Source organism: Pholis gunnellus (genome assembly GCF_910591455.1).
Source record: "Pholis gunnellus genome assembly, chromosome: 4".
Taxonomy (NCBI): Eukaryota; Metazoa; Chordata; class Actinopteri; order Perciformes; family Pholidae; genus Pholis; species Pholis gunnellus.
Window position 1 is genome coordinate 8855570 of NC_136530.1, and position 17367 is coordinate 8872936.

Here is a 17367-nt window from a genome sequence, read left to right on the forward strand (position 1 = left end):
GCAAAAGCAAGCTTCTCGGACGGTGCCTGATTTATCTGCGTTGTAGATAGAAGGTGAGGGGTTCCCTGGCCGCACCGCCAACTAGTTTTCACTGGAGGTCCCAACAACGCCCGGTGCCAGTGCGCGCTCTGCTGACGCAACCACGTCGCTGTGGCTCAATTCGATGGCGGACCACAACGTCCCCAGATCTGCCCAGGGAGGGACGGAGCAAAGTCACTGAGCCACTCTTCACCGGCTTCGTTCCAAAGCTGACCACCTGTTAATTAAAGGAGAGAGCCCGCTGCCATTGCCGACCCTCCCGCGAAGTAGTATGCGGGACGGGATCTGCTCGGAGTGCACTGACCGGGACGAGACAGAAGTGGAGTGAGGAGGAGCTGAGTGCGCCGGGGCTGACGCACCGCATGTTGAGCCAGCAAGTTGACTGAAACAGCAAAAGTCGCGTCGTCGGAAGGGGAAGGAAGGGGACAGCCGCTCTTGGATTTAACGGAGGTTTGAGAGGACAGTTGTTCCGGCAAAATGAAATTCGCGGAGCATCTTTCGTCCCACATCACTCCAGAGTGGAGGAAACAGTATCTTCAGTATGAGGTGAAGTGAAAATGTTATCTTGTATTAGAAATAAACTCTTTGTAAATATGGCCATTGCCGAAACTCCCCCAAAATACATATTTTTTTTGAGAGGGAAGTGGAAGAAAAGAGGCAATAGGGCTTTTAACTATGACACAATGTGAAAGATTTTTAAACCTTTATTTCAGTTTCAGTTTAGCCTGCTACTGAGAGCAATAAACCACACGAAAATAAGGGATGTCCTATTGTTTATGGACGGAAAATTGACTGCGGGTGTTAAGCCAGAGGCAACATTCATTGCTTAATTATGGCTGTTTACTCAGTTTTGACACTTCAAAATGAACAATATGAACAATTGAATGCCTTTCTTGGAACGATTAACAAAACAATTATGTTATATATTTTTTACAATACATAGATAGTATAGATATTTCACAATATTATATACATTTTAATTTATTTTGTTTTTTGAAGGTTTAGTTTTATTTGCAAAACGAAAAATGATACCATCGATTTCATTTAGCCTGCATATTATTTTCTTCCAAACCTTGATTTCTTTTTATTTTAGTCTGTCCATCATATATCTGAGGGCTATGTGTATATTTAAAAAAGGGAAAATGGTGTTCATTGTCAATTACTTTGATAATTCCGTTCAATAAATTCACATTTTCTTTGGATTTCCGTAAAATGTGTATTATTTGCACATCCAACTGAACAACAGGGACATTTCCCAGACATTAATTATGCATTGCTGTAAAATTGCAAATATACTTCTGTATTTATTCCTTTTTTTTTACCAGAGTTATATTGTATTTTTAGTGTATCCCAGTGTAGTTGTTAATAATATTTTGCACAATTAAACAGGCATGGTTGTCTCTATGAATCAACCTGCAAGACTTCATCCAACAGGATATTCTCTCTGGTCTCTGATGTCTGCGGATTTATGGAGACCTTTGTGTGCACACATGCTCTTTGTTGGGTGGTGTACAGTACTTGAGCAGTATTTCATATTCACACTCCACTTCTCGCTGGCTCAACATTAAGAGCTTTAGTGCAGACATGCAGTGACAGGGCAGGCTGCTCCGTTCCATTTAGCTCTATGAATTATAGACAAAGACCCTGTTCTCATCAACCTCAGCAGCCTACATCCCAGACTCAACAGAGGCTCACTGCGCTGGTTTTATTTGGGAAATATGCCCTGAACAGTATTATTAAGTTAGATAATTGCTACAGCAGACATTTGGAGGCATGAATGATATGCTGTCATCATCGTGTGATAAAAACATCTTTGGACATCATAATTAAAGTGGAAAAAAAGGGGTGTCGGATATGTAGTGGACAAACTGATGAGAGGGCAACTCTACAGTGGAATGTAATTTTAATTGATTATAAACATACATTCACATCCTGTGTGCAGTCTTTGTGTGTACAGACGGACGCACACTGAGCCCAGGGACAGATGCATGGCCGTACCAGCCATTTTACACCTCCAGTCTTCGGCTCGGCACTCACTGACCTGAGATGGATGATGATAGATTTCCTCTGACATTCACATTTTGTGTTGGTATTCAGATATATCAGATAGAATGACATTAAAGTTTTAATATAGTATTTTAGCCATACATGTACGCCAGTATCTATCAACAGAGGCAATTTGATTCTGTTTTTTCACTGGAATCATGCACATCAAAGGATATTTTCATCACTTTATTACAGGAATAACTGATTTTTTTTATGAGCATGAAAGATTGATTAACTTCATCGTCTATATTTGGTACTTCTTACGTCTATAAGATTTAAATTTATAGTAAAACAATAAATCTGGCGTGAAGACAACTGTAATCGACCATTGGTATGAGACTCGCATGGAGCAGAGGCCTTTGTTTTTGTTTCCTTTTTTTAACCATCCCAAAAACCCAGTCATTACAAACATTGTTCTCACATTGGTAGCTGTTGTTGAATTATGTATAACAACAAGGCTGGTCCCCTATCCATACAATTTGTATTCTTCCTTAAATCTGAATTATACATTGCATGAAGGATGGGTTTGTGTGTGTTTGTGTTACTGCGGCTGCCTTCAGTCTTTGTCTGACCTCTGTAAAGCCCAGCACACTATAGCTGTGGGAGGGATGGGGAGAGAGCTTTCACCTACAGATGAAGGACAAACATAAACTTCAGTTTACTTTAGTGAAGTGGGTCACTGAGATAAAACCGACCTTAAAGGCAAATATAATGTCAATCCTAAAAATGCAAAATCTGGATATGCTGCTGTGGTGCAACAGAATCAGCGTCAACCCATGGACTCAATTCAATGAAGGGGACATTACAGAAAGCTGGAGAAATGCATAAAAAACATCCAGTCAATACACACAGTGGCAGCCAACCGTCCCTCCTATATTCATTCTCCATTCTGTGTTGCAGTGGCCACTGCAGCCGTCACATCAGCTGTAGTGTAACACAGTTGTCTGTCCATTAAATTACTAACGGACACATTATTCAAGCAACACAGGTGTCCATGCTGTAAAATAAGACCCTTCCACGCTGGCTGTATATGTGGTGCGCCCACATCTAAATTGACTGGTTTGAAGTGATATTCTTGCCTTTGTGTGCTAGTTGGGTTAATTAACCTGCTGAACCAGTTTTCGCTCTCCTTTTTTTAGAGCACACTATTGTGTGGAAAGCTGTGCGCTGTCTATTTAGATTGGTCAGCCAGTTTCTATGCAGATGAGAAGGATGCGGCAAATTGGCCTTTCCAGCAATAACAGTCTTCGTTTAGGAAGGCACTTCATTTCAACGTGGAGGCATTGACAAGGCGATTGAGCGATCGAGTAATTAGGTGTCTTGCGCTATCCTGTGGGATTGTAGTTATAAACCTATATGCTAAACAGCTGTTTGGTATGGAGGTGTGCATGTCGTGCTTCTGACACAGGGCAGGGGATGTAGGTTGATATGTGAGGGTTTGCCTCTAAATGTAATAGTTATTAAGTGCAAACATTAAAAAAAAGAAGTCATTTTTATGAGCTGAGTTTACTGTCTGCTTTTCAAGTAATTTTCTCTACATGCTCAAGGGTTTTTCACGCAAGACGTAAGATGTGTGCAGACAATAATTAGGTGTGGCAACTGTATTCAGATCTATATTATGAAACTAATGTGTACGTTAGAGGCATACAAAATAAGTGAGAATTAGAGATGCAGGTGTGTGTGTGTGTGTGTGTGTGGGCGAGAGAACAAGGCCACTTATGCATTTACCTCTGCAGTCTAATCACTTGTGTAAGCATGGATGAGGAGGAGGGTGCATGCAGACACTCACATTTACAATTCAAACCAGTAAAGTGACATTATGTTGACGAAAAGCAGGTGCTTGTGCGATTTCAGTGAGTGATTGCTGTTCGTTCAAAGGTTAAGCGTCGTCTTTCCCTGATTAATCGGAGTGATTTAGTTTAGATGTCTTAACCAGCACAGCGAGCTTTGATTTGTGACGGAAATAATGGAAATAGTACATAAAATATAGAGCATTCCTCTCCTCATCTGTATTTTGTGTAATGACTGTGTGATTTATCAGCATGTTCAACAACATTATGTGTACAACAGGCATGGCGGGGCAACTGCTGAGAACCCCCCCCCTTTCTATACCTCACTCCTTCCTCCCATCCTCACCTCGTCGTTCCTCCCCCACTGGGAGGACATCTGGTCCCCGACCAGACCTGCCCCTCTGCTGCCCCCCCCTCCCTCCACTCCTCCTACCCTCTCTGCTCCTGTTTCTCCATGCAGGGATCCACTCAGAGACAGAGCCCGGGATTCAATTGATCCACCATTGACATTAATTGAGCCAGAGATCTCTTCAAACTAATGACGCGCGCTGTGTGTCCGTCTCAAGCACAGGGATACCAATCTCAAGCACCTTGGAGAAGGACATGATCATCTCAAAATATTTTGCTTAGTGTCCACTCAACTTGTCAATGCTATGAAAGGATTGAACTCCATGGACAACAGCCTCAGTCCGACATATAAGTGTGCTACTCGTGTTACACGCGTGTTTGGTTTAGTAAGTATGGATCATCATCGCGTTAATGCATGGCCATTCGAACGGATGGCCCCATTAGGCTTGACTTAGTTATTATCTACAGGTTTCCCCACTGATTACTGCCAAGCCCACAGGTTTATCCCAGTTCCCCAAAGAGCCCCCCCCCCCCCTTCCCCTCCTTTCTCATCACTGCCATCACCATGGCAATGCCTCCCTGTCTGGATCCGAATGTCTTATTTCCCACCTATTAGTCAGGAGGACCTTTTTTGCTCACCAGAGATTAGCCAGGACCGGGCCCTGCTCCAATGGTGTGTGTGTGTGTGTGTGTGTGTGTGTGTGTGTGTGTGTGTGTGTGTGTGTGTGTGTGTGTGTGTGTGTGTGTTGGCCTTCTGCGATCTTTATCAGACAAGGTAGAGGACAAATGACATGTGTACCTCTTGGATTAGACTCCAGTGTCGGTCTCATTGTGCGGGTAATTCACAGAGGAATTTGAGTTTCAACAATCCAGGTTGCTGTCTAATGCACAGCAGCTTCTGAGTGGCTCCCACCCACACACAGGATTACTCACACCGCTCTCTCACTGTCATGGTACAAAAGCAGAAGGCTGTATAGAAACCTGGACACAGAGAGTGGTTAGATATGATCAGTGGATAAGTGGATAAAACATACAATCTGTCAGATTTAGATGACGGAACATTTTTCTCCTTCAATTGTTCGCCATATTTGCACGTTTTATTTACTTACAGTATGCTGAACACTACTAGGTCTAATAAAAATGTAATTTACAAAGTTAAATGTGATTTTTTCTATTTTGCAGTTGAGTCAGGAAGCATGGTTCAGTTTGAGTCTTTACTCTGATTACCACTGATATGTTCAGATGAGCCAACGTGCAATTACCTGTCAGTTTTCATTATCTTTGCGATCAATCTTAGTTCAGAGAAACAACCTCATATGATGTCTCTCTCTCTCTCTCCCTTGTTTCTGTCAGTCGGTCTGTCTGCCTGTCTCTCTCTGTGTCCCCAATCTGCACTTTTAATTAGAAAGTGTCGATCTCTGAACGTGTCAAAGAACAATTTTACTTCATCTGTAATTTACGTTATCATTGTTAATTTTGTAAAGTCTTGTGGAGTCAGGCCGTCTCCCTTCCTGTTTCACTGTTTTAGATCAACTTAATCACAGCAATAACACAGCAGCACTCTCATTCTAAACTCATCCCAAGCTAATTAATACACTCCACTTCATGTGCATAATTCTTTATTTCCAGCAATCAAAATATGGTACAGTTGCACCTAAATGTTCCCAGTTCTTTGAGCTATTGCAAGTGTAGAAATAAATGAGTTCATTCAAATTCCAGAGTTTGTGCGTTGTTCGTTATGTTAACAGCTGTGTGGCAGTTGCTGTAAGCTCTCCATATGGAGAACAACAGTTTAGTTAATGGCTGGCCTTAAAATGGCTTTAGATGGTTTGAATGCTACTCTAAAAGCAGATGGTGCTAATAATTGTGTAATGCATGATCTACTGTAATCCTTTCTTACTTGTACTGGTGTACTGTAAATACATTTGATTTGATCTGGAACAGACTCTAATCTTTTAAATGACCCCACAGTTACTCCATACATGTATTTATACATTAATCCTCCGTATCTATGGATTATATGGACTCTAATGACTTGTCATATACTTAAACCTGGCAAAAGTACATCTGTGTACAACCTGTTTTTTGTGTCGTAATTTTTTTTCCTGCTTTCCTCATCAGGCTTTCAAGGACATGCTGTATGCTTCCCAGGACCAAGCCCCATCCATAGAAGGTAAGGAGACCCCCTGTTTGCATAAACAAACACAGACAGACACACACACACACAGTCACACACTTGTTTACGCACTATACTCTGCCTGGGGCCTGTTTGGGCATCCCCAGAATAACAGCCCTCCGTCTGCTAAAAATAGGTGGAAATCATCGCTTACATGCTGCCACTCACTCCGTAGGCAATGACTCAACCAGACCATACCTTCCAGCTTACTTTCTAAGCTTTTGAACTTGCATACGAAAAAAAAACATGCCTTGAATCAAAGTTAAAAGTTTTGTTTTCTTAAATAGTCTTCAGTAACTCTCAGTGGGTTAAAACAACAGTGTGCAGTAGTCAACGTGGCAGACCAGAGCTGGAGTTCAATGGCCGGCAGTGCTGAGTGTTGCTATTCAACAAAGCAAAGATAAGAAAGGCCATTGGCTATAATTAATCTCTGGTATTAGACTGCACATGATGTGTGTGGAGGGAAAGAATGTAAACAATTTTAGATACCAGTTTGTGGAGATAAACAACTTTCTTTAGTTGCAGGCTCGAGACACGGCCTACTTTATGTGTGACTGGGGAAAAAATGGGCTTGTTCTGAAATCTGCCTGCACAAAACTGACCTCTACCGTGCTTGCATGTCTGCACTGTGATGGCATAAGCATCTGTGCGCCAAACTTGTGCGTTTGTCTGTATAGTGATAGATTTTGCGGTGTCACAGAGCTGTCGACTCACAGAGCTCAGTTACAGATGAACGTTCTCGATATGGAATGGGAGTACGATATGACTCCATCCATGATCGACAAGCATGTAACACACAGTCACAGGGTGTGTGTGTGTGTGTGTGTGTGTGTGCGTGAGAGTCAGCTTTAGGCAGACATTTGTCAACTTTATTTTTAACAGGAGCAGTAGGTGTGAAAGGAGAAAGAAATTCTATGAAATGTGTTTTAGGGGTATTAAACTCATTGGCTTTGTGCGTATATTATACTGTTTCTATAGGTTTTGCTTGCTCCTAACATTTAACACTACTGTTGAACATGTGTTTTTGGGTGTCTCTCCTTTGAGAGCTGTCTCCAGAGCCTGTTAGCCATGCTAGAAGAGATGGCGTGGATGATAAATCGTTTCCTGTCTCAGGTCTGACTTGTACCCATGGGTCACTGCTCTGCTCTGCTCTGCTTTGTCACAAGATAGATATGGTCTTCCTCTGAATGGTGACGGGATCAATCAATCAGTATAGAAAATCCTTCCGTGGCATTCATCTGTTATCGTTGTGAGGTTTCAACAGTCTCCACTAAATGATTTTGATTTGTGTTCTTTTCTGTATTTTTTTCACAAATCAAAACACTGAAGCAGGCAAGTGCAAACAAAGGTGTATCAGCAATGTCATATGTTTTATAGGAGAGAAGACTTCCCTGCATGTTTTAGACAGTTGTCTCTCTCTTTTCGTGTATTTATGGGACAGTGAGAGGCTGTAATGAAAACAGCAGTCGAAGCAGACAAACATTGTTATTGAGCCCCGTCTACTCTCTCCTGTGGCTGAGATTTTGTTGACTTTTCATAAGAGAAATAAGATTAGCAGGTGTTATAAACTTCAAGCTTACTGCAGCACTTTCTTTCCACACTCGACTAGACCCAATCTGTCAAATCTGATTGAATTTAAACTGGGGCAGAACGATATTGTGAAAAAGAAATTGCACTTATATAGCGGTTTGTTTCTTGACTTTAGTGGATATAACAGTTTGCCTATTATCCACACAAACACTTGTACATTGGAGCATCAGGAGCAATATTTGGTTTACGGTAATGCTCGAGGATATGTCACCACACATCATATGGACACATATCCTGAGCTACTTATATTATATAAAATATTTATTTGTGTTTTTTGAGTTTGTGTCATGCAGATTGGAAACCCGTAGAGCAACTAACAATTATTGTCATTTTTCATTTCATCTGCCAATTATTTTCTCAATTCATTGATTTAAAAAACATATCCTCAAATTCAAGGTGAACAGTCCAAAACACAAATATATCAATTTTCACATAAGATGGCTAGAAAGCAACAAATCCTCACAATTGAGCTCAGGATTGTTTTGCAGCTAAAGATGATCAATTATCAAATGAAATAGTCTTTAAGTTTTATGTCACCCATTGCACATGTATAGTGATATCCATTGTGAAACATTACAATTTCAACCTTGATTGTTTGATTAAATCTGCTTCCTGAGTGGAAGACTAAATATACAGGTTTGATTCTCCCTCTCCCCCTCTCCCTCCTTCCTCAGTCATTACAAAAAGGAGGATTTTTGGTATTCAGAAGGTGTTTCCCTTGCCTCAGGGAGACCGTTTACTGGGTTATAATGGCTTGCTCACCCACTCGGCTCTCTTATTGAACACCCTGCAGTAACTGATAGAGCTGTGTAGTAGAGAGACACAACACTGAACAGGCAGCACTCTGCCAAGGCCTCTGCATTCGTGTTGTTGTCAGGTTGTGAGACTGTCACCACACATGGCCAACAACATTAATAAATATGCGCAATGTTCATGGTTTGATCTTTCTATGAAAGCATATTGTCTCTCATGCGGTGTTATGTGTTGCATTGCTAGCTGGGCTTTTGTTTGAACAGACATTACACACATTAGCACCACCCACCACACAGAGCCTCTGTAGGAACATACCACATAAACTGCACTTCTTTCAGCACCATTTTTAGTCTAATGAATCATTCACCTTCAACAAGATGAATGTACAGTAATTAAGAGAGCTTGTCGCAAACCGACACAAAAACCCATGCACATTATGGTGGCTCTGCTGCTGCATATGACCCTTCACCCCTCGTTAAGATCCTTTGTTCTCATTCCCTCCGCCCCTCCACTCGTCCTTATGTAATTGTGAATTAAAACACGCCAGTCCCTGTACTGTGGCGAGCCAGAGGAAGACAACAGAGAGAACAGCTGGTTGGATCTCTGGTTCCCCGTGTCCCAACCATTAGAATGAGTTATGCCACAATGTAATTCAATTAGTCTTCTGATTATTACAGCAATCTGAGAACAATGGCCCCAGATAATAAACACACAGCTTTAACGGTAATCTCGGTGTGTTTGTGTCATTCTTTCCAGCAATGTTTGCATGCGCCACATGCCACACGTGCTTATTTGTATTGAAGCATTTTTCTAATCCCGCTGGGAGGGGGAGGAGGTTTCACACTGCAAGTCATTCAGTGGTTGTCTCAGTCATTCATTCATTGTGTCCTTCATTCTGCTACTCTGTAAATGGCCGGTCTTCTACTGTGATGGTATCTGTACTGGGTGGGAGTAAGGGGGAGCTGTGGGGAGGTGGCAGTGATGGCACTGGGAGTAAGGGTGGGGCTCCTGTGTAGTACCATAAACACACACACACACACACACACACACACACACACACACACACACACACACACACACACACACACACACTGTGTCCGAGGAGGAGAATGGGGTGCTACGTTATTGGCTTACAGCTCAGGGGACCATAGAATAGATTTTTTTTTCCCCCTGAATCACAAGGCTTAGATGTCAGGGATGAATGAATCAGACAAAAAAACAAACATATAATTAATGGATATTTCTTATCCATCTCATGTCTTTTACTTTTCTATCTTGCATAGTAAAGTAAATGTCCACCTTATTGTCCCTACTGACTTGTGGCTTTGCTGTCAGCTGCCTTATCCCTTTAGGGCTTTTCATGTTTCATGCAGTCAAATCAATAACAGGCTAAAAGCAGTGACCTGTAAATAGGATGTGTGCAGTACTTTGTGTGGCGATGGATTGCTGTACCATTTCCATCAAAAATAAATGTGATAGTAGGCTATTCACCAAGAAGTTTACTTTGCCTCCAATATTTTGTATTAACCTGATCAGTTATGTGTTTTATTGTGTTGAAATAAGACGTCCACTTTTATTTAAGGAGTCCTAACCTAACCGTTTTAAAGAACAAGATAAGAATGTTAACGAACACTCAAACCTTTAACCTTGTAAGATGTTTAATGTTTAAGTTGATGCAGGGTCCTTGATCTCAGAATGTGTTCTGTCACTAGCCATTATCCCAGCCATGTCACATTCAACTCAGAGACTGACAGTCCCATTATACTGCACACTGAAATGAAAATACATAAATAAATATATGGTGCCTGTATTTTGCTAGACATGAAACTGCTGATAGTGATGTTTTGAATGTGCATACGTTTGCATGTCTGTATGCATGTGCATGTGTGCAGGTTTGTTTCTGTGCTATGGGGCTATTGGGCATGCAGACGTCACAGCTTAAACACACAGCGGTGTGTCTGGCTTGGGCCCTAGCCAGACCGTGTTTGTGTTTAAGTGGTCCAGGGTAGCTGGGCTGCTATCGGAGTGGGAAGAGGGAACCGAGCCAGTCATTTCTTCAAAGAGCATCATGAAACCACCACTTAAACGTTGCAGTTACGTGATGAGATAAAAGTGGAATAAAATAAAACAGAATATAAATCGTACCTCTCCATAAAGCAAGATGGATGTATGGTTGGATGAAATTAATGTTTCCCGTTGAGTCAGACAAGGCACCTACACGGACAGATGTTATTTTTTCCATCCCAGACACCTGCACCATCACTGCCTGGTCTCTGCTACGCGGCTTCCGAGGCTTTTGTTCCCACGCTTCCTTTTGGACAACATTGTCTCCCTCTGATTTGGCTCTCCGTGGCTTTGATTACTGGATAATAACCAGAACAGTAAACCTGCTCGCTGTTGCACCTTTTTTTTCCACCCCTCTTACCACTTCCAAATGAATATTTTTGTGTCTGTTTGTGAGCCATCGTGCCTAATCTGCTTAATGAAAGCAGCAACATGAATCACCAATCACCTCAACCACACCTTTCAGCCAGCACTTATTCTGCTATTTTTCATTGTTGTCCATGCCGCTTGCTCGCCCGCTATTTTGTCTGCTGTTGACGAACGTAGTAGGAGGTTAGTTGAAGCCTGCTAGCCTGTGTAATACACTGCTGATTATTATTCTGCTGGTGTATTTGATGGAACAGCAGCTGTTGTTATTACTGTGGTTGATCCCCCTTGGAGTTTCTCCTGTGTGGACTGGCATTCTGATTTCTGTCATTTTCTCGATTTGGCATGTTTAAAACTCATTCATTTTTTATTCAAGCAGTCTTGGAAAAATATCAGTTTATTTCCCTTTTTAATTTTCTAAACAATGCTGTTGACCTTGCCTTGGTCTAAACCACTTGATCAGTTTGTTGCCTTTGTGATTACTTTGTTATTGCTCATCAAGTATACAAGTGATAAACAATGATACATACTGTACTAGAATGCTTTATCAATTATGGAAAAACCTGGATGCATCTATATAGTAGAGGGATAAATGAATACATGCATTTATATACATAGAGTCCCCCCCCAGCCAGAGCAGCTCAGGGATACATGCATAACAGGCAGCCCGGCTGAGAAACACATACAACTCTGCGTGTGTGGTTAAAAAAAAGACAGGCACATGCTGGCAGCATGGCAGGAGGTCAGGCAGGCACTCAGAAGGTGAGAGAAGCAATGGACGGGAAGTGAGACGGATTGAAAGGCAGACAGACAGGTAGACAGGCAGGAGGGTTCAGCAGGACAGTAGTGTGGCAGCCAGGGTCTCCCACCAGCCTGCATTATTGATCGGCTCTTTGACAAGCTGCTGCTCTCGCTCACTTCCAAGCGCTAATTGTGGGTTTTTGGTTGGTGGGGGTTGGTTTATTTGTTTGGTCCTAAATCTTGGATCCACCTAGAAGGTAGACACAGAGAAAATCAAAGCCAAACTAAATAAAGTGGAGCAACACTGAAACACGACAGCTATAAGTGAGATGACCCTAATGACCCAAAATGAGTGAGATCTTTTAGAGGACAAAACCTTATCGATAAATTATATGAGGGTGTTTTTTTGGAGCCCGTTTCTCTGCTCCATTACTTCAATATTTCCGGGAGAGGTGAAGACGTCTGAGACTCTTCATCCAGTGGCGATTATGAGTCCACAATAGACTGCCATGGCAAGATCTTTTCTATATTATACACCTAATTGCCATTCAAACAGGACATTTCTTGAGCAGTTAGGCCTACATCCGTATTCAAACATACAGAAGGGGTTTTCTTTTGACCCAAACAGGTTTAGCTTCCAGAGTGATTTAAGCAGCCTCGATCCTACAGAGCAGTAAAGGAGGGGAGGTGGATTGTGAGATTGGTCCTTTGATGAGGCTTCTAAGGGTATTATCGAGGAGGGAAGCAGGGGGGTCAGGGTCAATACAAACCTAGGATCGCTATCCCAAGGTCGGGGTCTAATCGAACTGAAGTAATGAACGATTGAAAAGGTGACAGTTAATTGGATGAAGACGGCGATGAATAAAGATGGCCAGCATTCTTTGCTTTTATGTTTGACATGATGATTGTGAAAAAAAGGTAAAAGAAAAAGGTTTGAAAACAATGATAAATAGATTGAATGGGATTGCCGATGACCAGTGTGGATCAGAAACGGATAGAAACGGAGAGCTAGAGATCCTTCAGGCAGCAGACAGACAGCCAAACAGACTGAGTGGGAGGTCCCTGGGCTCATCTCCAATGCATGTTGCCCTGCATTAGCACTACAGCCATCCCGCAAGAGAAAGACAGAGAGAGAAAGAGAACCTTGATAGATGAAAGTCTTCCATCCATCCGTCCATCCATCCATTATTCATCGGTGAATTAGATCTCGCCTGAATGAAGGAGAGGAAAGAGGCAGAGGAGAGGGGGAGAGAGGGAAATGTGTGGCTTGGTTTAGAGGACGATGGGTCTGGATTGCAACTGTTTGGTGTAAAAAAGGGTGAGGAGTTCAGATGAGGATGTGGCTCCAGCACAGGCGGTATTTTTAGATCTGGGGCATTTTACAGTCTTGAGTGTGGGAGGATAAGATTTCCACTGGTGCAAATGTGGTGTTGGCAAAATGGGGTGAAGGGGTTCGAGGTGTGGAGAAAAGGGGGCGGAGGAAGTAGGGGGCGGGGGTGCAAATATATGAAAAACGATGATGTGTTTTTGGGAGGGGATGGTTCAGGGAGAGGTAAAAGGTGTTGAGTCGAGGAGTCGAGGTAATCATGGAGCCCCCTCAGCTCTCTAATTTAGCGATGAGGGCCTTTTAAGGGTTATGGATCCTCTAGTCAATAACTTGCCTCCGTCTCTGTGCCTGCATGTGTGACTATTTACGTGTGCACATCTGTTCTGGTCATGGCAATGATCTCCTGATCCCCAGGCCTGAACATGCTGCCACTTGAATGAGGATTAACATAACTGGCTGTGATCTCTACATCTTCAAAGATGGACAGAAGCTTTGCACTCCTGCTTAAGATACACATTATATAGTTCGTCTCAGAAGCCACACCTTTAGTTCAATGACAATGCAATCGGGTAAAGATTAAACAAACATAAATCATATGAGCTGGCTGTTTGCCAGGTGCACAAGTGGAGATCATATACATAGAGCACCAGCAGAGATTTCAAGCATGTGAGGCATGTGGATGTAATAAGATCTGGCTCATGTTGATTAGAAATCAGCTGTCTAGGTCTCAAGGGTTTGGCGTATTTGTTTAGCTTTATCAGGGCTTCCAAACCTAAATCTAACCTCTGTAATGAGGCAAGTTGTGGTTTTTAATCGTCGATGCTAGCCCTAATCAACAGCTTCTGCTGTTTGCCAGCAGATCAGCCAGACTCAGCCGAGTGTAACCAGTCAGTCATAGCTGACCACATGGCGTTTATCTAGCATGGATTCACACAAGGCTGCTTTGACGGCTCAATTTTAATAGTTTTCTGTATCGACTGCGTTGCTTGGTTGAAATTGAAGAAAATCAGTAACCTGAGCAGTAAATTGAAATGTGCAGCTTTGGATGTCACGTGCACTCTTATGGCATCTGTCCCGTATTCAGTGTGAAGCAGTGTGAGTAACAATACACACCCGGGAGGTGATGATGAAAGGATAGAGCGAAGACTACAGCCATGTGACCTTGTCTCTGCTGTGTCTGTTTAGATGCTTTTGTCTTCTCACACTGCCGCTCTCTGCTGCACTTGCATACAACTGACAGTAGTAGTGGAGACACCCACACGTATGCATGCATGCAGAGAGACGCTCACAAACAGACACACACACAGGCACATAAGGAGCTGTGTGCTACAGGGGGTGTGGGTGTGATTGTGAACTATAGGTGATGACAGCGAGGCCATATGCTGATTTATTTCTGGGGTTTTTTTTGGCACTGCAATTAGAGTTTAACCAATGAAATCATTACACATTGCCCGCACTGCTGCAATCCTTCATTTTTGTATAAATGGTACGAGGAAATGATAAAAAAAAACCTTCATTGCTTTACAAACGCTTTCAGTGTGTCACTTTCTGATGTGAGATTTTTAATTCTCATGTCTAAATTAATTCTCTGCACTATAGGACTGGGAAGGTGTTTTTGTGTTAAATGACATATTTGTTATGGATGTGAGTGCAGTTTTTAATGGGCATTTGCATGTTCGAGTGATACATGGTGGTTGTATGTGGGTGGGTTTGTACTCTATGTGTTCGTGGGTAGGGCATTGCAGAAGACACAGTGTCCTTCACTGCGCCAGCGTGCTGCATCGCCTCTCTGGAGAAACGGCCAGAACCTGGCTCCGATTGGCTCGGAGGCACGAAAACTTAGTGGAAATGTACCAATCACACGTGAGACCGTCTCCTCGTCTCTATATTGCCGTATTGACTCTCAGCTCAATGTCAACACAATCACAAGCTTCAGCACTACACCTGGCAGCAAAGGGATCTATTTCAGAGCTGATATTTGATGGAAAAATGTCTCAGCCGGCAAAGACTTTTTAAATTTCGTCTTGTCCCCTTGGGGGGTCAGCTGCAGTGTGCATGGTGTGTTTGTGTGTGGATGGTGGGTTTACAGAATTGGCCTTTGTACTGTATTTGTTTTTGCTGTGGTCTCACTATATTTCATCCTCTACTGTTTTGCCCATGGTCAAAATCTGAGAGACACACTCGGAGAAAGACAAAGAAGTGGACAGGCAGGGAGAAGGGAATTGAGGGCTGAGAATGACAGATACAATGAGAGAGGAAGCATGAGAGAAAATGGAGAGGTGACATTGGTGGTAATTGGAGTAAAGGAAGCTAAAGCCTTGGGGAGCCTCCTTCCCCAAACGTTACTATTACACATGAAAGATTTGTGAAAAGAAAATGAACTGGGGGCAGAAAGACATGAGAGTCTGGCTAAAGCTCTTTCATTTCAATTAATTTGTATTCAAAGCACGTTTTAAGTGCTTTCCAAAGATGGCAGCAATAACTCGTCGTAATTTCAGTTTAATACATTTGAGGTCAGGGGGTTGTTCCTTAGGGGTCAGAAAAATATTGGTCCAAATATAATTTCTCCTCTTATTTACACTATATCAACTTCTTCTAATCCCGAGACAGGAGGAGAGAGAGAGATATCAATAATTCACATATATTGTTCCCTCCCGGACAGCCTGTCTTTATATTGAATGTTGAATTATTAACAGCGTGTGAGATTGGAAATATGGTGAATCTACCTCCTGATGCTTCAAAAACCTGTCACTGTCACTTAATGGTAGCCACAAGAGTGCCAAAAACAGGTAGTTGGTTAAGTGGAAGGTACATTAGAGGGTAACTTTAGCAATTTTACCTGGATCATAGTTTCCTATGTTTTTGTCTAAGTGACTAATGGGGACAACAATGATTAAAATTGGTTCTGTACTGAGCGAGAACGCTGTAGCCGGCAGCCGCTAAACGGATTGCAATGTAATCATATCGTGCAATTCCGCACCGCCAATTAACATCCACTCAATGTGCTAGATTTTGCCTCTGACAGGCTCAGATTGTTCTTAAGTGTCTGACAACATTATGGAAAACACCCTACAGAAAAATTGTTTTCCTTTATCATTCAAGTCTCGCTCTGAGAAGTCGCTTTCTGAAATCTTGCGTCGCCTCCATATTGACGAAATCAGCTAAATATTCAGCCCCGACATTGAAACTCTTTTAGATAACACTAAGCGACCGTTTCTGTACACACAACACAACAATCTCTGACAACAGCGACACTCCTCTCTTCAACTCTCACTCACACTTCCAACAAGTCACATGACACAATTTAAGGTGGAATAAGTGCATTTTTTGGTTGTATGGTACATTAAAAACAAGTGACGAGATTAGGCACTGATCGAAAACTCCACTGTGTGTTACTTCACACATGCCAACAGCCACTTCTTTTCATTCAATGTCTCTATCGATGTCTCTCTAGTGTAGTCAAAGTTAAAGTCACCATGTCAGGACCGTTAGTGTTTATTATTTTTAGCAATTCTTCTTGACCGTATGCTGGCCTCAAGGAATATGCATTTTTTTATGTTCTCCTAAACATGCGACTAATATATTCAGGATGTATGTTAACGATTAAAACCGATTCAGCCTGCAAAGTTGACTCACTGTTAGGGTTGATTCTTCTATGTACACTACATTTTTACTGCATGTTTGTACCTGATGGTATCTTCTCTGACTCCTCTTCATGCCATCTAAAGTGTCCTCTTGACTTCCAACCAGCTATATTATTAAAGAGAGACACCCCTTAGTGGCTTTTCAGTAGAAACAACATTTTGTCTCGGTTTTGCATTTTGTCCTCGGGGCAAACTGCACGGCTTCTTCTTGACAAGTGCCATCTGATAATTAGGCCTCATAATCACCCTATTAGTATGCAGCTCAATTGAGCAGAGAACGGCTTATTGTTCCCCTGGCATGAGCAGCAGCCTTTTGCAAGAGGATTATTGTAAATTTGTTGTTTGGGTTTTTATGAGAATGAATCATATTTGTAATGACTGAAATTGCAGTTTTGTTAATCTTAGAAGCATTTATTTTTAACGTAGCCAGGAATATGGGCTGCAACACTATATAGAGTTATGATAAACCCTTTATCAAGATGC

The 17367-nt window shown here is 42.2% G+C and overlaps 1 protein-coding gene across 1 annotated transcript in view; it reads left to right on the forward strand.

Moving 5' to 3' along the window:
- Positions 1-467: 467 nt before the first annotated feature.
- Positions 468-17367, forward strand: part of xpr1a (xenotropic and polytropic retrovirus receptor 1a) — a gene marked incomplete at its 3' end in the record, with an annotated part of 60412 nt that continues 43512 nt past the window's right edge. Inside the window, exons 1-2 of the mRNA XM_079157236.1 lie at positions 468-585; positions 6345-6396. Of these exons, the coding sequence (XP_079013362.1) occupies positions 517-585; positions 6345-6396 (121 nt within the window). The 5' untranslated portion in view covers positions 468-516. The remainder of the gene's footprint in view (positions 586-6344; positions 6397-17367) is intronic.